Source organism: Scyliorhinus torazame, chromosome 17, assembly GCF_047496885.1.
Source record: "Scyliorhinus torazame isolate Kashiwa2021f chromosome 17, sScyTor2.1, whole genome shotgun sequence".
Taxonomy (NCBI): Eukaryota; Metazoa; Chordata; class Chondrichthyes; order Carcharhiniformes; family Scyliorhinidae; genus Scyliorhinus; species Scyliorhinus torazame.
This window is the reverse complement of record NC_092723.1, coordinates 81255556-81277606: the sequence shown is the minus strand read 5'-3', so window position 1 is coordinate 81277606 and position 22051 is coordinate 81255556. Positions and strand designations below refer to the sequence as shown.

General features: G+C 44.2%; 1 protein-coding gene across 6 annotated transcripts in view; it reads left to right on the top strand.

The window, feature by feature from the left end:
- Window positions 1-21575, top strand: part of LOC140393977 (uncharacterized) — a 55965-nt gene extending 34390 nt beyond the window's left edge. For all 6 annotated transcript variants that reach the window (XM_072480689.1, XM_072480688.1, XM_072480690.1 and 3 more), the window contains 3 exons: window positions 10532-10843; window positions 11912-12433; window positions 20760-21575. In XM_072480689.1, the coding sequence (XP_072336790.1) occupies window positions 10532-10843; window positions 11912-12433; window positions 20760-21134 (1209 nt within the window). In that variant the 3' untranslated portion in view covers window positions 21135-21575. The remainder of the gene's footprint in view (window positions 1-10531; window positions 10844-11911; window positions 12434-20759) is intronic.
- Window positions 21576-22051: the final 476 nt, after the last annotated feature.

The window sequence follows — 22051 nt, the reverse complement described above, 5'->3', positions numbered from 1 at the left end:
TAACATTTATACATTTTCCAGCTGCTCAAACACAGTCCACAGTCTCTCTTCCAGTTCCGCTCTTCATGTCTGTCCCAAGCCTTCTGCCCTCACGAACGCCTCAGCCGCCTCCGCTGTCTCAAAATAAAAGTCTTTGGCGTTATATGTTACTCTCAACTTCGCCGGGTACACAATACCAAATCGCACCTCCTTCTTGTACAAAGCCGCCTTCACTCGCCCAAACGCCGCTCGTCTTTTTGCCAACTCCACCGTCAAGTCCTGGTAGAGCCGAACCGCAGTACCATCCCACAGCACCTCACGCTTCTGCTTCGCCCAGCTTAATACCTTCTCCTTCATGCAAAACTTATGGAAGCAGATAATTACTGCCCTTGGCGGCTCGTTCACTTTGGGCTTCGGCCTTAATGACCGATGAGCTCAGTCTAGCTCGTACAGGGTGGGGCTCTCACCCTCTCCCATCAGCTCCGCCAACTTCTTAGCGAAGTACTCTGTTGGCCTTGGGCCCTCTGTCCCTTCGGGCAAGCCCACAATTCTCAAATTGTGCTGCCTTGACCGGTTTTCCAAGTCTTCCAGCTTTGCTCGGAGTCCTCTGTTAACTTCCACCTCCCTCCGCAGCTCGTCCCCCATCGAGGTGACCTGGTCGCTGTGTTGTGACATGGCCTCCTCCACTTCCTTCATCTTCTCTCACCTCGGCCGATGCCTTTGCCACCGCCACCCTCACCGGGCCGATTGCCTCTTCCACCAATGACTTCAACGCGACCGCCGTCTCCTTCCTCAAGGCCTCCATGTGCCTCGCAAACTGTTTTTCCAGCTCCACCGCCATCACCTCGGTCATCTTCTCCACCGTAAGTAGTGCAACCTCGCCTTGCAGTTCGGCTTCCGCCATACTGTCAACACTTTTGCTCGTCTTCTCCTTCAGCGGCGAACCCGCGTTTCCTCCTTTCTTTGACGCTGCTCTTCGCATCCTTTAGCGGCTTATTGTTTTTTATCTTCTTTCTCTTCTCCTCTCTCCCCCTTCACCCTCCTGTCCTTCATCAATCTGACTTTTTTTTTTCAAAAAAAGAATGAGAGAAGAAAAAAAGACTTTTACCAAACTTTCTTAAACCTTCTTTCATTCTCCCCTGCATTCACCCAGAGCACCCGTGGGACCAGGCTTCAGCCTTCTTTCTTCCTCCTAGGTGGGAGCCATCCGACGTGGAGCACTCTCCCTACATAGTGCTCTGGCCTGCCGCCTCGGCCTCCTCGTAGCTCTGCCCCCGCTGCTCTGACCTTGATGCCGCACTGGGCCCAGCGCCTCAGCTCCCGACACCCGCTCAGGGTTCTTTGCCGGTTTTTAAACCGGCCCCGCTGGCTGCTCGTGATGGCCCCAAAGGCCGACGATAGTCGAGGGGTACGCGAAGACTCGGGGATTCCCCTGAAATCGCCGCGAATCGCGACCACCGGCGGGAGCTCTTGTTGCTGCGGCCGCCCTGCTCGCCCATGCCACCGGAAGTCGCATTACCTGACATTCGTCCGGATTAAACTCCACTTGCCATTTCTCTGCCCAAGTCTCCAACCTATCTATGTCCTGCTGTATCTTTTGACAATCCTCAACACTATCTGCCACTCCGCCAACCTTGGTGTCATCCGCGAACTTACTGATCAGACCAGCTATGTTTTCCTCCAAATCGTTTATGTACACTACAGACAACAGAGGCACCAGCACAGATCCCTTTGGAACACCATTAGTCACAACCTTCCATTCAGAAAAACACCCTCCACTGCTACCCTTTGCTTTCTGTGACCGAGCCAATCTGTATCCATTTTACCACCTCACCTCTGATCCCGTGTGACTTCACCTTTTGTATCAGTCTGCCATGAGGAACCTATGTTTATTACTTTAACATTACACAGAAAATATGGGGCTGGATTCTCGTGTCCCGTCGCGCCACATTTCTGTTTCACACCTCCGGAGGGATGTTCCATTATGCCGACCAGTCAATGGGATTTCCCATTGTGGGGCAGCTCCATGGCTGCCGGCAAAACGGAGCATTCCACCGGCGGAGAAACCAGCCCATCGTCCCTGGCTTGATCACCCAGTAAAAATCTCTGGCCTGAATTACGTCAAAGCAATTTTCCAATCAGTTAATGGCGGAGGGGATAAACACTCAAATATTCAGCTAAAAGCAAACGTGCTATTTACTCAACTGTCTGCTTGACAATTAGTTAAATTTATGCTCAGATGGAGCAGCAAACTGATTTTGAGAATGAAATTACTTTTATAGCTGTAGAGAATTAATCAATGTATGTGAGTAGCAGTTATGTTTCTGTCTCTACTTTAGTATTAGATACCTATAGATTCAGATGAGGTACACATTTAACTAGCAGTTTTGTGCTACTCTTGGTGAGCCCATTGTACCAGGCAGCATGTTACCTTTTGGTATTTTGCTTGGAGTTATGTACAAAGACGTACAGAAATCCAAGGGGTGCAGTCTGCTGCTTTTGTGCCCAAACATCTGAAGGTTAGTGGATAGTGATTAGATGTGGGACTACTGCTGATTTTCTCCTACCTCAGGCTGCTGAGGCAAACTGGAGAACCCCTACTGCCAACTTAACATAAACATCTTGACTTTGGTGCTCTGTGTTTCAGTCAACTTCAAGTCTATAAATTATTTTTTATGAGAATTTACTGGCAATTTGGATAATGTGCATTTTGTGTGTCTATTGAGTATGTAATATTTACAAATGAAAACTTTCATACTTTTATTATTGATTCTCATTTAGTAACCCACAACTCATTCCAGAGAACATCATATAAAGTATCAGTCTTTGCACTTGTCTTATGAACTATTAATGATTAGAAACCGGTTGGGTGTTATATCAGGCTTGCATTATTGAACTGACTGTTCAATATGCTTCCTTGAAATGCACCTTCAGTCATTTAGTTCTCTTGTTTTTATCCAACTGAGATTGTCTATTCTATAGCATCAACTCAGCGCTTTAGTGTGCAAGAGCTGTACTATTTCTTAGGTTACCAGCAGTGGCATGCGCTGCATACCATTTGTTACTGAAATCATGGGGCATTTGAGTCATTTTGATGTGATGCCATTTAGCTTTCACTATGTCATGATCGCATTGCTTCAGAAAAAAGTATGTTTGGTGGCTTAAATGTGGTTTTTGTTGTGCATGGGTCACACCATAACATTGCCAAATTAACAGTGCTAAAGAGACTCCAGCTGAAGGCACTGTTGCTAAGTTTGCAGATGATACAAAGATCTGTATAGGGACAGGTAGTATTGAGGAAGCAGGAGGGCTGAAGAAGGATTTGGACAGGCTAGGAGAGTCGGCAATGAAGTAGCAGATGAAATACAATGTGAAAAAGTGTCAGGTTATGCACTTTGGAAGGAGGAATGGAGGCATAGACTATTTTCTAAATGGAGAAATGCTTAGGAAATCAGAAGCACATAGGGTCCTGGGAGTCCTTATTCAAGATTTTCTTAAGGTTAACATGCAGGTTCAGTCGGCAGTTAGGAAGGCAAATGCAATGTTAGCATTCACATCAAGAGGGCTAGAATACAAGGGCAAGGATGTACTGTTGAGGCTGTATAAGGCTCTGGTCAGACCCCATTTGGAGTATTGTGAACAGTTTTGGGCCCTGTATCTAAGGAAGGATGTGCTGGCCTTGGAAAGGATCCAGAGGAGGTTCACAAGAATGATCCCTGGAATGAAGAGCTTGTCGTATGAGGAATGGTTGAAGACTTTGGGTCTGTACTGGAGTTTAGAAGGGGGATCTTATTAAAACTTACAGGACACTGCGAGGTCAGAATAGAGTGGATGTGGATAGGATGTTTCCACTTGTAGTAAAAACTAGAACCAGAGGACACAATCTCAGACTAAAGGGGCAATCCTTTAAAACAGAGATAAGGAGGAATTTCTTCAGCCAGAGGGTGGTGAATCTGTGGAACACTTTGCCGCAGTGGAGGTCAAATCACTTCTTTAAGACAGAGGTAGATAGGTTCATGATTAATATGGGGATCAGGGGTTATGGAGAGAAGGCAGGAGAATGGGGATGAGAAAAATATCAGCCATGATTGAATGGCAGAGCAGACTCGATGGGCCGAGTGGCCTAATTCTGCTCCTATGGTTTTATGGGGTAGAAAAAGAAAGATTGTCTCATTGATGCTGCTTTTGTTGATGGAAGCTGAGGTGTGTTGGTAACTAGAGCTTTATTCTCTCTCCAATCATGTATCTAATTTGTAAGTGCTTGATGTTAACACAAGTTGTAAGTGGAAGGTGTTCCATTCCACCCCACATCCTAGCCTTCTGCTCCATGAAAATCTATCATTAAGGGAGCAACTCTTTTTTGTTCAGGAAGAGATTGGTCACTCCCAAGGTGCAGACAGACAGGTGGGTGACTGCTAGAAAGGACAAGCAGTCAGTGCAGGAATCCCCTGTGGCTGTCCCCCTCTCTAACAAGGATGCCGTTTTGGATGCTGTTTGGGGGGTGGGTGGCCAATTGGGGGCAAACAACAGCAGCGGCCAGAGCAGTGGCACCACGGCTGGCTCGGTTGTTCAGCAGGGAGGGTCAGAGCACAGAAGACTACTAATCATAGAGACTCCACGGTCAAGGGTACAGATGGGCGCTTCTGTGATTGAGAGAAAGACTCCAGGATGGTGTGTTGCCTCCCTGGTGGCTGGGTCTGGGATTTCACTGAACAGCTGCAAGGTATCCTGTAGGGGCAGAATGATCAGGCAGAGATCATGGTACATGTTGGTACCAATGACATAGGTAGAAAGAGGAATGAGGTCTTGCATCAAGAATTCAGGGTGTTAGGCAATAGATTAAAGAGCAGGACCTCTCTGGTTGTAATCTCTGGATTACTCCCGAGTGCCACGTGCTAGTGAATACAGGAATAGGAGAATAGCATAGATGAATATGTGGCTTAAGAGTTGGTGCAGGGTGGAGGGTTTTAGATTCCTGGACCATTGGGACAATTTTTGGTGAAGGTGGGACCTGTACAAGCGGGAGGGTCTACATCTAAACCTGAGTGGGACTAACATCCTTGCTGTGGATTTGCTTGTGCTGTTGGGAAAAGTTTAAACTAGTTTGGCAAGGAGAGGGGACGCAGACTGATAGCAGAATAGGGACACAGTACAATGTAGAAAAGCAATCAGGTCAGATGGAATACAGCGGTAGTAGGTTTCAAGAGAGTAAGACAAGTCTGGATGGCCTCTACTTTAATGCCAGGAGTATTAAAGGTGAAACGGATGAGTTGAAGGCAATGATTGACATGTGTAATTATGATATAATAGCTATCACAGAGACATGGTTGAGTGAGGGGCAGGATTGGCTACTCAACATCCCAGGATATAGAATCTTCAGGCAAGACTTAAGAGGAGGAGGTAAAAGAGGACAAGGCATTGTAGTTACTGAAGTAAGGAGAGATGATATTTTGGAGGGAGCATCAAATAAAGCTCTGTGGATAGAGCTGAGGAAACAAAAAGGACAGCTACGTTGCTAGGTGTTTATTATAGACCCCTAGATAGTCAGCGGGAAATTAAGGAGCAAACACGTGCGCAATTCGTGGAGGAGTGTAAAAATAATGAGGGTAATTATTTTGGGTGATTTCAACTTTCCCTAAATTAATTGGGATAGCCATCATATTAAGGACTTAGATGGAGTAGAGTTCTTAAAATGTATACAGGAGAACTCTTTAGCTCAATAAGGATCCAACAAGGGATGGTGCAGTACTGGACCTAATTCTGGGGAATGAAGCCGGACAGGTGGTTGATGTGTTAGGGGGGAAGCATTTTAGTAAAAGCAACCACGACATGAACATAGAATATACAGTGCAGAGTCTGCACTGACCCGCTTAAACCCTCACTTCCACCCTATCCCCGTTACCCAATAGAACATAGAGCATAGAAAAATACAGCACAGAACAGGCCCTTCGGCCCACGATGTTGTGCTGAACTTTTGTCCTAGATTAAGAACTAATTAATCTACACCCCATTATTCTACCGTAATCCATGTACCTATCCAATAGCCGTTTGAAGGTTCTAATGTTTCCGACTCAACTACTTCCACAGGCAGTGCATTCCATGCCCCCACTACTCTCTGGGTAAAGAACCTACCTCTGGCATCCCCCCTATATCTTCCACCATTCACCTTAAATTTATGTCCCCTTGTAATGGTTTGTTCCACCCGGGGAAAAAAGTCTCTGACTGTCTACTCTATCGATTCCCCTGATCATCTGAAAAACCTCTATCAAGTCGCCCCTCATCCTTCTCCGTTCTAATGAGAAAAGGCCTAACACCCTCAACCTTTCCTCGTAAAACCTACTCTTCATTCCAGGCAACATCCTGGTAAATCTCCTTTGCATCTTTTCCAAAGCTTCTACATCCTTCCTAAAATGAGGTTGTTAGCCTTGTGTATTTTCGGGAGGCAGTAGAGATCTCCAACTCAGCCTTTCTCCAGTGCCGTGTATTTCTTACTCTTACTTTCTTATTTCTTGAGCTCTCCCCGTTAAGGAGCACATGAAATGAAATGAAAATCGCTTATTGTCACAAGTAGGCTTCAATTAAGTTACTGTGAAAAGCCCCTAGTCGCCACATTCCGGCGCCTGTTCGGGGAGGCTGTTACGGGAATTGAACCGTGCTGCTGGCCTGCCTCGGTCTGCTTTCAAAGCCAGCGATTTAGCCCTGTGCTAAACAGCCCCTTTGCATTAGAAGCGTTAGTACATTAGAAGCGCCGTCCTGCGCACGCACTCTTTTCTCTGCACCCATCCACTTCCCCCCCCCCCCCCCCTCCCTGGCAAGACTGAGCCTTTCCCAGCGCATGTTTGATGCTGGCTGCCTGTTAATTGGCCAGCCAGCGTGAAACCATGTTCCGTGGTCGAGCGCAGCCGGAAACGTGTTCCGTGCCCGCTTCCAGGATCGCCGGGTACCGTGCCCGACGGGCGTAAAATCCAGGCTGTGTAATCAAGAGGCTATCACAGGTGCACCATCACCGGTTAATGAACATGAAAATCAAGGCTGATGCTCACAGTATGGAGGATGACCCCTCCTAACCTTTTTGGTCACTAAAGGCAATTTATCATGGCCAATCCACCTAACCTGCACGTCTGTGGACTGTGGGAGGAAACCGGAGCACCCAGAGGAAACCCACACAGACACTGGGAGAACGTGCAGATTCCGCACAGACAGTGACCCAGCGGGGAATTGAACCTGGGACCCTGGCACTGTGAAGCCACAGTGCTATCCACTTATGCTACCGTGCTGCCCAAATTGACATGGTTCAATTTAAATTTGTTATGGTCAAAGAGATAGACAAGTTGCAAAAAAAATGTTTTGGATTGGGGGGAGAATAGATTTTAATAAAATAAAGCAAGATCTGACCAAGGTAGACTGGAAAGAGTTACTTGTGGAGAAACCTACAGAAGAATAGTGTTGGGGGGGGGGGGTGGCATTCAGAGATGAGAGATGAATGGGGAGGGTACTGGCCCAATACATTCCCTCTCGGATAATAGGAAGCTTTAACAAACCCAGAGAACCAAGGATGACCAGTGACATTCAGGGTACGATGAGAAGGAAAAAGTATGAGGGAAGCCTGCAGAGGTATTAGTGGACTACAGAAAGTGCAGGATGGAACTGAAGAAATCAATTAAGAGAGCAAAGAGGGGATATGAGAAAGCCCTGGTTGGTAAAAGTAGGGAAAATCCCAAGATATTCTATAAGTATCAATGGGAAGAGGATAACCAGGGAAAGAGTAAGGCCCATTAAGGGCCAATGGGGATATCTGTGGGTGGAGCCAGGGGACATTGGTATGGTGTTCAACGAATATGTCACATCAGTCTTCACCCAAGAGAATCAGGAGGTATTTATGGAATTCGGGGAGAGAGACTGTGAGGTTCTTGAGCAAATTGTCATAGGGAAAGACAAGGTATTGGAGGAATTGGCGGGCTTAAAAGTGGACAAATCTCCAGGTCCGAATGAACTGTGTCCCAGGCTGCTGTGGTAGGTGAGGGAGGCGAGTGCCAGGGCTCTGATCCAAATTTTTAATTCCTCTCTAGCCACAGGGGAGGTGCCAGAGGACTGGAGAACAGCTTATGTGGTCCCACTATTTCAGAACGGTTGTAGAGTCAAGCCAGAGAACTACAGACCAGTCAGTCTCACATCAATGGTTGGGAAAGTACTGGAGAAGATTCTGAAGGAGAGAATCTATCTCCACTTCAGGAGGCAAGGCTTGATTAGGGATAGTCAGCATGGCTTTGTCAGAGGGAGGCCATGCTTAACAAATTTGATTGAATTGTTTGAGCATGTAACCAAGTGTATAGATGAGGGTAGTGCAATTGATGTAGTTTACATGGATTTCAGCAAAGCCTTTGACAAGGTCTCACATGGGAGACTTATTAAGAAGGCAAATGCACATGGGATACAGGGTGATTTGATAAGAGGATTCATAATTATCTTGGTGGCCGGAGACAGAGAGGGGTGACAGACGGCTGCTTTAGTGTCAGGAAGCCAGTGACCAGTGGCATACCACAGGAATCTGTGCTGGGCCCCCTATTGTTTATTATTTATTTAAATTACATCAATGACAATGTGAGGGCTAGGATCAGTAAGTTTGCGAATGACGGGTGGTTGACCGTGAAGTTGAGTGTCTTGGGTTACAGGAAGATATAGACGGGATGGTCAAATGGCGGATAAGAGGCAGATCGAGCTGTACAGAACTTTGGTGAGGCCACAACTGGAGTGCTGAGTGCAATTCATGGTCATGGCATTATAGAAAGGATGTAATTGCACTGGAGGGGGTGCAGAGGAGATTCACCAGAATGTTGCTTGGGATGGAACATTTAAGTTATAAAGAGAGGTTGGATAGGCTTTGGTTGTTTTCTCTGGAGCAGAGAAGACTGAGGGGTGATCTGATTGAAGGGTACCAGATTATGAGGGGCATGGGCAGGGTGGATAGGGAGCAGCTGTTCCATTAGTTGAAGGGTCAGTTACGAGGGGACACAAGTTCAAAGTGAGGGGTAGGAGAATGAGGGGGGATTTGAGGAAAACCTTTTTTACCCGGAGAGTGGTGACGGTCTGGAATGCACTGACTGGGAGGGTGGTAGAGGCGGGATGCCTGACATCCTTTAAAAAGTACCTGGATGAGTACTTGGCACGCCATAACATTCAAGGCTATGGACCAAGAGCTGGCAAGTGGGATTAGGTGGGCAGGTCAGGGCCTTTCATGCATAAGTGCAGATTCAATGGGCTGAAGGGCCTCTTCTGTACTGTAATATTCTGTGAAGAGTTCAATTAATTGCAATGAGTCGATTAGTCCAATGTGACCCATGAATCATAGAATCCCGACAGTGCAGGAGGAGGCCTCCGGCCCTCTAAAAGAGTACCCTACCAAGGTCCAATTAATAATAATCTTTATTATTGTCACAAGTAGGCTTACATTAACACTGCAATGCCCCACTCTATCCCCGTAACCCCACCTAACTGTTGGACACTAAGGGCCAATTTAGCATGGCCAATTCACCTAACCTACACATCTTTGGATTGTGGAGGAAACCCACGCAGACATTGGGAGAACTTGCAAACAGACAGTCACCCCAGGTCGGAATCAAGCCCTGGTCCTTGGTACTGTGATGCAGTAGTGCTAACCACTGTGCAACAGTGCCGCCCCGTCATACTTTATCTGCTGCTAATGGCATGGAGTGTACATTTTTTAAAATAAATTTTAGAGTACCCAATTCATTTTTTCCAATTAAGGGGCAATTTTAGCGTGACCAATCTACCTACTGTGCACATCTTTGGGTTGTGGGGGTGAAACCCACGCAAGCACTGGGAGAATGTGCAAACTCCACACGGACAGTGACCAAAAGCTGGGATCGAACCTGGGACCTCGGCGCTGTGAGACAACAGGGCTAACTCACTGTGCCACCATGTTGCCCTTAGCATGGATTGTACATGACTGTAACCCAATGGACAGAATCATATCAGACACCTTAAAGTTTTTTTTCAGGAAGTAGAGGGAGGAGGGGGAGGGGGGGAGGGAGGGGGAGGGGGGAGGGAGGGGGGGAGGGAGGGGGGGAGGGAGGGAGGGGGGAGGGAGGGAGGGGAGGGAGGGAGGGGGGGAGGGGGAGGGGGGAGGGAGGGGGGTGAGGGAGGTAGGGGGGGTGAGGGAGGGAGGGGGGGTGAGGGAGGGAGGGGGGGTGAGGGAGGGAGGGGGGGTGAGGGAGGGAGGGAGGGAGGGGGAGGGAGGGAGGGGGGGGGAGGGAGAGTGTGAGTTATTTGCAGTGTAAATTGTAGGCCATTTAAGCCACCACAGTTGTGAATCAAAAGTATTGGATATTATATCATTGACATGATGATAATTGTGCTTTAAGTTGTCATCTCTTATATTAAAATGTATCTAGTTTTAAATTCCAGCAGGCAGTTCAGTTTGTGAGTACTGCAATCTAAGTTTATTCAGCTTTATCTGCCAAAATATGTTTGTATTCATTTCATGGTTAAAAACGTTCTTCCTCCTGTTTTCCTTGTTCCCACTTCACGACAGCATTCAAAGTGGATTTGTGGTACTGCTAGAGAGGAAACCGATGAGCAGTTACTGAAGAAGGCAGGAATTCACACCAATCTCCGAATCTGTCTCACTCGAATATCCCCAAAACAGCTGGAACAGTGGGAAAAGAGCAATTCACCCACAACCTCTGACCCACTAGAGTTATCTTCTCATCTATCCAGGAAAATGGATAACGTAAAGACTGAGGCAGTTAGTAAAGAGATACAAATGAATTTGGTGCTTCCAGCTATTAAAAGAGAGGAACCTACAGAGACAGAATATTATGCATACCATACAAAGAATATTGAGGTATATATATCTTGATTTCAGTAGCACTGTTATTTGTTAAGTTGTTTGTGTGGGGTTGTGCGATTCTTTGGGACAGAGATCTTAAGTCCTGCTGTCAAATTACCATCCGTCGTATTTGACCTTAAAATGGGAATTTAGCACCTGTTTGACTGGAAATCAGAGCAGAATCCAATCCTGTTCCTGGTTGATGTTGAAACTTTTTCCAACAGGAGTCACTGGATCGCCATCAGGAACATAAATCCTGCCAAAAATATTTCCCTCCTCTTAGTCTAGACCAACTGAAGCCAATTATACCATACTGGTGCCTAGGCACGTCTCAAACCAGACACTTTCTAGTATAAGTGTCTTTGTGTTAAGCCAAATAGTACCCTTTATCGATCAGGAACTGCTAAAGCTCCCCTTTATGTAACATTTTTTGTTTAAGATAATAAGATTTAATATTGGAATCATTAGAAAGAAAGAGCTTGCCTCTAACAGAACCTTTCACATCTTCTGCACTTCACATTCAATTAAGTATTTTTAAAGTGCAGTCTCTATAGGAATGCAGCGATACAGCCAATTTGCAACTAGCAAACCTCTACAAACTGAGGACCATCTTTGGAGAGATTAATATTGGCCAGGGCACAAGGCCTAAACACCCCTCAACTTTCCATTGTGTCACGGTAACATTTGAATCCACTTGTGATGGCAGTCAGGGCACTTCTATTTAACATCCTATGTGGAAGGCAGCAGCATATCTGACAATGCAGCACTTTCTCTACCACACTAAAGTGCCAGCCCAGATTATCTGCTCAAGTCTCTGGAACGGGACTTGAACACAACTTCTGACTCAGACGTGAGTCTGCTATCAACTGAGCTAATGCTGGTATCAGCAGAATAAGGTATCTTAAAACTCCTTTCCCAGGTTTAAAATAAATTTGGCTGAATTTGAATGGAAAATTCAAGGCGTGTTCTTTAAACATGTCAATCTATGCTTAAAGAAAGTCTCATGACTTTATATGACCATGAATTTGAAATCTTTGATGCATATGTGCTAATTTTGTTTTTAAATTGTGTTTCCTATTTTAGATTAAGCTTGAGCCCAAATCACCAGTGAAAAGAAAAGCAGAAAGAATCCATTGCCCAGTGTCAGAAAAGAAACAATGTCTAAAACGGTTCATTCCAAACTGGGAATCTGAGCATGCTTACAGCTGCCTTCCCGTATACAATGCAGAAACACCTTCCCACAATACAGAGGCAACCTCTCGCATCGACTCTCACTGTGGACCGGAGGTGTTCACCAGTTCTGCTCAGGCTATCTCCGTGCTGGAGGATAACATGACAATGGAATCCTTCCCCATGACGACTTTCAGTACTGGGACAGATAGTGTACCCAACCCCTCGACTGACTCCACAAATCCTGTTTCTGAGCCCAGCACCTCAACTCCCTCAATGGAATGCTCCCCTACGACTGACATCAGTGCAGCATGCAGTTACTCTTCTCCCCCTTCCTCAAGTATTGACGAAACTACACGAGATGAGAAAATCAAGCGGCTGAAGGCGATTCTGAAGGAGAAGGAGGTCGCGTTGGAGGCAATACGAAAGAAAATGGTTTTGACACCTTTATAAAGTTCTTGATCAAAATTAAGATTTTGTGTCCTTGCTGTACTATTTATCTGAAGACCTACATGATCACCATTCTGTGTGATCTCAGTCTCTCTTGATAAGTTTAAGATGACAAATATTCAAAGCGCTTGTCCTTAAAATGTTTCTTTTGCTACATTATTGAGCCGCTACTTTTGACTATCAATATTTGTCATTTTAAATTGTAGCAAGTTTGATTTATAATTAGGCCGGTGGTTGCATTATATTGTACAATGTAAGGGACAAATATATGGTAGCATAACTCTATTTTAATGTATTTAATATATGTTTGACCTAATGATTTTCTTCTGTGTGTTGCTCATTTGGAGAGCTGCGTAGACAGGACAGGGTGAATGGCCAACTCCTGTGCTGTAACTATTCTGTGATTCTGTATTTCTGGGTTCCCAGTTGTACCTACTACGCTGTGCTGAGTTTGAAAGACCTGTGTCCCATGCCGTAGATTTCTTCTGCACTTTCAGATCTATCTAATTTTCATTGATTCAGGGAATGTGAACGTCACAGGCAAAGTCAGCATTTATTGTCCATGAGAAGATGACGGTGAACTGCTTCCTTTGTTGCTGTCCAGCTGTTGATAATACTTGCACGTCCCTGTTAGGGAGTGAATCCCAGACGTGGCAAGTTGAGGCAATACATCTTTTATATGGTACACACTATAGCCACAATATGCCACTGATGGAGGGAGTGAATGTTTTAAGGTGGCGGATTGGATGCCAATCGAGCAGGCTGCTTTGATCTATTTCTTGTCAAGTTTCATGCATGTTGTTAGAGCTTCGCTTTATCTAGGAGGGTTGAGTCTTTTAGATGGTGGAAAGATTTTGGGAAGTCAGTAGATGAATCACTCATTCTGGAACACCCAGCTTCTGTCATGCTGTCACTGTATTTATATGGCTATTCCAGTTAGGGTTTCTAGTGGATGGTGAACCCAATATGTGAATGGTAGGGTATATAATGATGATAATACCATTAAATGTCATGGGGCAGGTTGTTAGACTGTCTTCAGTTGGAGATGAGTCATTGCTGGCACTTGTGTGGTGCAAATGATACTTTCCACTTATTAAGCCAAGTCTGAATGTTATCCAAGACTTGCTGAATGTGGACACTGATTGCTCCATTATCTGAGGAATTGCAAGTGGAAATGAACATCAGCAGATCGCTCCACTTCAAACCTCATTAATGAAGCAGCTGAAGATGATTGGGCCTAGGAAACTGCCCTGTGGAACCCCAGCAGCAGCAATGTACTGGGGCTGGGATGGTTGGTCTCCCTCAATCATCTTCCGTTGTGCTACCTATGGCTCCAGCCAGTGGAGAGTTTTTCCCTTGTTTTCCATGGACTTCAATTTTACTAGGCCGCCTTGTTGCCAACCTGCAGTGTCATTTAACTTTTTTTCTATCTGTCACTTTAATAGGGTTTATTAAGATTTATTCCCTGGTAAATAGGAAATTTGGGGAATGTATGGAACTTTTTCTCTTTGAGTGCATTTTAAGTTGTTTCTGTGTTTTGAGAATCCCAATATGTTAGTCTTTCTTAAAGCTTGATTTTTTTAAAGAGCTCAAGACTGCTTTCTTGTGCTATAGAATGGCACTTTGTGAATCTGTTCTTGTTGTAGGATTAGTAGATTTTTTTAGAGAGGTGTATGATATTCACTATGTCATTTCCACTTGGGTGGTACTAGCTGTTATTTATTTCTTCAGTTCACTTGTACTCTTTTAAATGTTAGAAACTTCCAAAATGTTGATGGGGTTGTAGGGTGCTCCTCTATTTTACCCTGGCAACTCAAGACTGGTAACTGTCTGTCTTCCAAATGTGAAATCTTTATTTCTTCAGTTTGCCTGAATTGTCTTATCAACCTGATGAGCCTTCAATAGAACACTGGAATATCATCTTTGACATTGAAGTCAAGAAGTTGGGATCCAGATGTAGAAGTGGTTCGGTGTTCACACTAGTGGCTAGTGTATGTCGAGCTACTGATCAGTGTACTCCTTAGGTGTTGCATTGCTTAGGTCTTGGGTGCAAAGGGCTACTGATGCACTGTTTGTTTATTTGAGCCTGACCATTAGATGTGTCAAAGCTCCAATTGAATATTTCACTCCGCTTTGTGGTTGGGCCTACAGATCCAAAATAACTATCAAAAATACTGCTGATTGATTTCCAGCTTGCCTGCTCATGCCTTTTGACAAGCAACGATGCAGTAAACACCTTTTTACAGAGATACTTCAGATTCTAATTAAGGTTTAGACCCTGTAACTTTAGAAAAAATATACTTGGTGAACTTGTATACATGTGGGCAGAACTGACCTTTGCTTCAACTAGGCAAGTCAGTGATATCGAGGAGAGATGTTGAGTCATGCTGAGTCCCTACTTAAGTTCCAGAATTTCAACCTTTAGAAATTGCAATTACAATTTGATCTCCTGCATTGGAATAGAACATATATTTACTATGAGGGTGAATAAGAGTCCCACCTCTATTTACAGGTGCCACTAATTATTAAATAAAACATATGAACAGCCCTATCCACATCGTGCAACATTTATCAACTTGTATGTGGGAAACCGTTGGGTAATGTCAATGGTAATTTGAATTGGCTTGTGTACAACTTGGCAAGATTGTACTTGGAATATTCTTTATACTTCAGCACATGAAAAATTAGACAAGAATTGCCAGAAATGATAAAACAGCTGTAAGAAAGGAAATTGGCTTATTAGAATAAAATCCCCCACGATTTAAAGCAATGCTTCTCTGATTATTAATTCTGTTAAGTACTTTATGTGAATATAACCAAAGGTAAACACTTGTTGGTCGGCAAATGATTGACCATGAACTAAATAATTTGCAAGTTCTAGCACGAACCATTCTGCCATCCATGTTATGACAATCTACCAAGTTAAAAATAACTTGCTCTGATATCTTATTGCTGAGGATACCGGCTGAAGAAATGCTTCATTTGGTGGAACAGAAAGTGTACATTCTGAAACCTTGCAGCTTTAGCTGCCTTTAAACAAACTGATTGGTAGACTTTGTGTGTACACTGATTCTGAAAGGACTAATAACTAATGAACTGCTAGTTCCAAATGACCAATGGATTCAATATAAAATATATCTCTGCATCGTTACAAAGAAAGGTGAGATCATATTTCATAAAACTAGTAATCTGTATGAACACAAACCTGGACTGGACAAAGTGAAACGTGCTAGCAGGGGTCCCCCAGACGTGTACCTGGTCTAATATCTATGGAAGAGATCACTTTAGACTAGAGGATAAGCTCCTGACAATAACCAGTCTTAAAGATTCAAAGGAGGTTCCAAAAGTATTGAGGACAGTTCGACGCCATCTAAGATAAGGTCAGCTATAGGAAATTGCCATTCAACAAACAAAAGTATCTCAACATGCATGGACTAATTACTGCTCTGAAGTACATTTCCTTTAAAGGATGAATAAGATATCTTTAGATCTGAGATTTTTGATAAAGGTCTCTAATATAACATCCAGTGAAATGAATTGCAGCTGGTTGCAAAATTGCAATTTGGAACACGTTCAAGTGCCTTCTAAATGTCCAATTTGATTGAGGTGGAGGTGTAAAAGTAAGGCTCGACTTCCTTGCATTAAAGAGTCCCTCTTAAGATTCATAAGATTCACCTGGAACAAAAGGATGCTTGGCTTTCAGAGATGACACCAGAGAAAACCTGGTGGTTTAGCAGCAATTGGATTAAATGCTGCAACGGAAAATTTCGCCTTATACCAAAAAGACCAGAAAGCCCCTGGAATTAGAACCCTAGTACTAAAGTCAGCATGCTTCGGTAAAAAGGCAACAAAAAAACAACTGTCTCATTTTTCACCTGGGTGGCTAAGTATGCTCAGAAGGGATCTTGATTTTCTGGTCAAGGACTGTCTTACTAGTTATCTGAAGTTTTGGTTGCATTTATCCCACTGCACGCAAACCCATTGTGTATGAAGTAATGGTGACCATTGATTAGAACCAACTTGTGCTTTATGCAGATGAATAGAGCTTTAAAATAATTATCCAAAACTAGGCAGCACGGTAGCACATTGGTTAGCACAGTTGCTTCACGGCTCCAGGGTCCCAGGTTCGATTCCCGGCTTGGGACACTGTCTGTGCGGAGTCTGCACGTTCTCTCCATGACAGCATGGGTTTCCTCCGGGTGCTCCGGTTTCCTCCCACAGTCCAAAGATGTGCAGGTTAGGGGGATTGGTCATGCTAAATTGCCCGTAGTGTCCAAAAAAAAGGTTAGGTGGGGTTACGGGGAATAGGTTGGAAGTGTGGGCTCAAATGGCGTGATCTTTCCAAGGGCCTGTGCAGACTCGATGGGCCAAATGGCCTCCTTCTGCACTCTAAATTCTATGATAGTTCTAGCCAGCTACTGCATCTGTGTAAATTACCTACTTTCTTCATGATGGATGTGGATAAGCTCCATTGGAGCTAGATTAACAACTTTGGATGTAGGTAGCATATGCTTTCAGTTTGAGTTGAGTCGGGAATAGTTAAGATGGGAATCTGATGGAGGCATGTGGAACTACAGTGAATTGTATAGATGTAAAACTTAAATATTTAAATAATTGCACCAGATAAAGATATCTATATATTGTTCATCCTTGGCGCATAAATCAACCTCTGGGTGACCTTGGATCTGAGTGGCAAGAGGATTTGTGAGGGACTTACTGAATCTAAATGTTCAGACTTCTATGCATATGGTATTTCTGAATGCCTTCTTTCTAGTCTAGTCCAACCCTCAATGTAGACTTTGCTGATTGTTAGAACAAACAATCCAAGAGGCAGATAGATTTCCATTAGCTTTGAAATGTGATTCACAAAATTTCTACTGTGGTCTTAAATAGTAGCATAGGAGGATTTTCTTTGAAGTGTTTTTTTTCATAACTGAGTACAGATGGGTGAGTGAGAAAACTGGGTCCTCGTGATCGCAAGCATTAAACATTGCTGTCAGCACAAAACTGCTCAAGGCACTTCATGCCTGAAAGGAGATGTTGCCTTGTTAACTGCTGTGGCAATGTTATTGCTAAATCTCCATTGGGAATTAGTTTTCCATTTAATCTGTTGGTTTGTTATATAGTCAGCTGCAAGTTGGAGTGATTCTTGCTCAGTTCTGTCAAATCAATGTTTCATTAATGGCTCAGACTGATTTTGAATGTCAAGTAGTGTCAGGTTTTATATTCAAAATATTGCCCATTACAGAAGGAATTTAGGTCCACATGCATCAACTTTGTGCAAGCATAACTTTAGTAGGTGCCAGTAGGGACGGCACGGTGGCATAGTAGTTAGCACTGCTGCCTCACAGCACTAGAGACCCAGATTTGATTCTGACCTCTGGTGACTGTGGAGTTTGCACATTCTCCCCGTGTCTGCGTGGATTTCCTTTTGGTTCACCGGTTCCCTCCCTCAGTCCAAAAATGTGCAGGTTAACTGAATTGTCCATGCTAAATTGCCCCTTAGGGTGGGGGTGCAGAAATAGTTTTGGGAATTTATCCTAGGTAGGGTGGTCTTTTGAAGGGTCGGTGCAGATTCAATGAGCCGAATGGCCTCCTTCTGCACTGTAGGGATTCTGTGATTCTAGCCATAGCTCAGTTGGTACCACTTTCAGCGGAGGTGCATTTTTCAGGTGAGACATTTAACCGAGGCCCTATTAGGCCGTCTGCTCTCTAAGGTGGATGTAAAAGATTCCATGGCACTATATTGAAGATATTCTTGGTCTTTTTCTCAACGTTTAGCAATCAAAATCTCAAAACAAATACTTGGTCACTATCACATTGCTGTTTGTGGGTGCTAGCTGTTTGCCCTGTTTCCTACAACAGTGACTACACTTTAAAATATCTTAATCAGTTCCAAAGTGTTTTGGGATATCGTGAGGTCGTTAAAGAAGCTATAGAATTTAGAGTCTGACTGTCTTTCCAGATCATCATCAGCATGATGCATACATTGACGTGGAGTGCATCAAATGCATTTTCCATTTTACCTTGCAACCAGAAATAATCAAATAACCACCTCTGCAATAAATGTAATTATACCTCTTTGATCTGTAATTCAATAAGTTAGAATCAAGTAAATATACTTGTCCCATGCATACAAACTGACTTGCTAATGCTACAACTAGTTGCAAGCCTACACATGTTGCTGGCATGACCAAGAATACTCAGTTGACTTTAGCAGCATTTCAGAATTCCAACTTTCAGTCTCTCTTTGACCTGGATATTAGAATTAAAATAAAGTCCATTGGTTTAGGGTAAATTCAAGCCAGCTACTCAATTCTGAGTAGTTAAACCATGATAACGGTGAGAGAGGATCAAGAGTTAGACAATGTGTTAATCTTTCCACTCATATTTTGGCTAAAAGTTGTTCACTTGGATTTGTGGTCTCTGTTCACAAGGTCACCCCGATAAAGCTGGGAAAAATCCATTCAACCTGCCTTAACTCACCCATTCAGAAAGACCTGACACTATCCAATTGCTTCTTAGGGAGGGAAAACGCGGAATTAGCTACGTAAAATTCCATCTTTGAAAAGAAACTTCCTGAGTTTAGTCCTAAATTAGCCTTTTTTGTGTTCAGGAAAAGTAATGTCCCTGTTGTACTACTTCTATAACGTGATGTGGAGATGCCGGCGTTGGACTGGGGTGAGATCAGTAAGAAGTCTTACAACACCCAGTTAAAGTCCAACAGGTTTGTTTCGATGTCACTAGCTTTCGGAGCGCAGCTCCTTCCTCAGGATTCACCTGAGGAAGGAGCAGCGCTCCGAAAGCTAGTGACATCGAAACAAACCTGTTGGACTTTAACCTGGTGTTGTAAGACTTCTTACTTCCGTAACAATTTCTATTTTGTATCTTTCTATAAAGTACTTAATTTTGCCTCCGTTTGTGTAACCTCAACTTTCGAAGCATATTTAATCCCCATTAATTGCCTTCGGGCTTGAATCTGGTGCAGTGCTCTGAAATGGACACGATACTCAAATTGGCGCCTGATTTGCCTTCATTGTTCTGACCAGAATGTTCAGCATTCCACTTGCGTTACTGCTCTGGAGTGCTTGGACATATTGACTACCGATTCTATTAAAACTCACAGTTCTCTTTCAACTCGATCCTGAGGGAGACAGAAATGCTGCAATTATGACCTGCCCTGTTACATTTGGTGGGCCGTGGACTTGGTGCTCTGTATATATATTTCTTGTCTAATCATTTGGTTGTATAGCTGCCTCTGAAACCTCACTTCTGAGTTTCGAAATACCAGTTGTTAATACGAATGAGAAAGAGTGGGAAGTCCCGGCGCCCTTGATTTAATGTGCCCTACAAGATATTTGTTTAGCTCTTTCCAAAACTGACCTTGGATTCAAGCTCCTTTCGTTAAGAGCTGAACCGTTTTAGGGTTGGGCATGTTGATTGCTATTTGGTTGGCTTTTATGTAAGGTGTTCTAGCTCAAGTCTGATAAATCACCAGCTATTTGATGCAATAAATAACAGAAGAACAGCCCTCCAGCCTGCGCGGCCATTCAGTGAAATGTTGGCTATTCTGGCCTTCTGGCCTGGGCTTCAACTCCCACCTTCCTGCGTCCCTCTGACACTTTGACTACCTGAGTGTTAAGACAGCACACGCTTCATACCCTTGAATATATTCAGCGACCTAGCGACGTCGGCGTTCTGTGGTCAATTATCTGGGTTATAACACACCCCAGTTGCTTCGATTTATATGACCCATGCCAGAGCCCCTGTGTGCAAAACTCATCAGGGTGTGCTCAAACTTCGAAACACATCAATAAGAATTAGACAATGCATAAATGATAGTTCTTTTTGACCATCGGGTCTTTGTGCACGATGGAGCGGAGGTTAGCAAAGAGACGATGGGCGAAAACCACAACCCTCACTGCGGGGGGCGGAGGGAGGAGAGACAAAGAATCTCTCTATGCGAGACCATTCAGCCCTTCCACCCGGGCAGTGCTGGCTCCAGCCCAACTACACATGCTTAATGTAAACACAAGAGGGCCACGTCTTTGCTTTATGTCTTTGGCATAGAAGGGAAGGGAGGGCTGGCGTAGGCTGTGATGAATAATGGTTTAAGCAATGCATTGCATGAAACGTGTGAATTACTCGCTTTAAGAAAGTCACTGGGCCCATCTACACCTGGTAGCACCAATCTCAGATGGCAATGTTCAACCTGGAACACACACACATCATTTTCCAGGACCTCGGGTGACAATTATAGAAGCAAACAAATGCAAATCTCATGCTAATGTTCTGATTCTATTCGTTTCAGATCAAGACCAAAGCGGCTGAGAAGAGGAAGGCAGGAAAAAGCAAATGCCCGTCGACCAGCAAGAAACAGCGTTGTAAAAAGTGGGTCTTGAACAGGGAATCGGAACACGCCTACAGCTGTCTCCCAGGACAGGAGACTGGGGGAGAGGCCCACATGGGCACTCGCTATGGTCACGACAGGCTCAGTGGCTCAGCGCCAGCACACACAAGGCAAACAGAACCCTGCACCCGGGAGAACTTTCCTCCCGTCCAAACCCTTCCTCCGGGAGACAAGACCCCACGCGATGAGAAAATAAAACTACTGAAGGAGATCCTGAAAGAAAAGGAAGCCGCATTGGAGTCAATTCGGAGGAAAAAGATCTCGACGCCTTCATAAATACTGGACGAAAACTACACGGCCGCGTCCTTACCTTGATGTGAATAGTTAATGAACTAGTGGCCCCCGTTTTATGTGATCTCAGTCTCCCTTGAAGATTTTCGATCACATCTATTTGAAGTGTTTAACTTTGTAATGTTATTTTTACCGCATATTTGAGCAGTTATTTTGTTGACTTTTAGTATTTGCTATCTCGCACTGCAGTGGAGTTGATAGTTTGTAATTAGGATGACGATCTCATTATATTGTACAATGAAAGGGTTTTTTTAAAACCCGGATCGGTTTGTTTAGTCAGTCGTAACGTTTCTGTAAAATTTTAAAATATGCATTCAATCAGAAGATGCATTTTATTCTTCTTTATAGTATTGCGAAAGTTCTGAGTTGATAATTTACAGATATGTGCACTTTTTCTAAGCATTAAACCCGACCACTTTGCTCTTTTGCATTGTTCTGGGATCTTGTTTTGTGGTTTGACTTGAGCTAGCCCACACTAACCTCGCCGTGTTAACTGCTCCCTCCTTGGACTTTGCCAACAACACGGACCTGAGCGCTCCCTGGATGTCGCAGTCACGGTCGGTGTGTCCAACCTATCTACCGGCTCGTGGGGGGATGATGTAAAAGAAACACAGATCCCGCGGCCGCCACTTCGAAGAAGAGCAGGAGGGATTATCCCTCAATCAACGTCACAGAAAGATTCTCACATTGCAGTTTGTGGAATCTTGCTGTGTGTAAATTGGCTGCTGCCAGTAATCACACCAGTAACGCAGTGCCTGCACTTCAGAAAGTGCATCATTGGCTGGAAAGCCATTTTGAGACGTTCAATGGAAAAGGAGCAGCTAAATGGAAGTATTTCCTTTTTATTTGCCAGCTCAGCACTAGTTAGTTGGGTTCTGTGTGTTTTTCACTCACCCTTTACC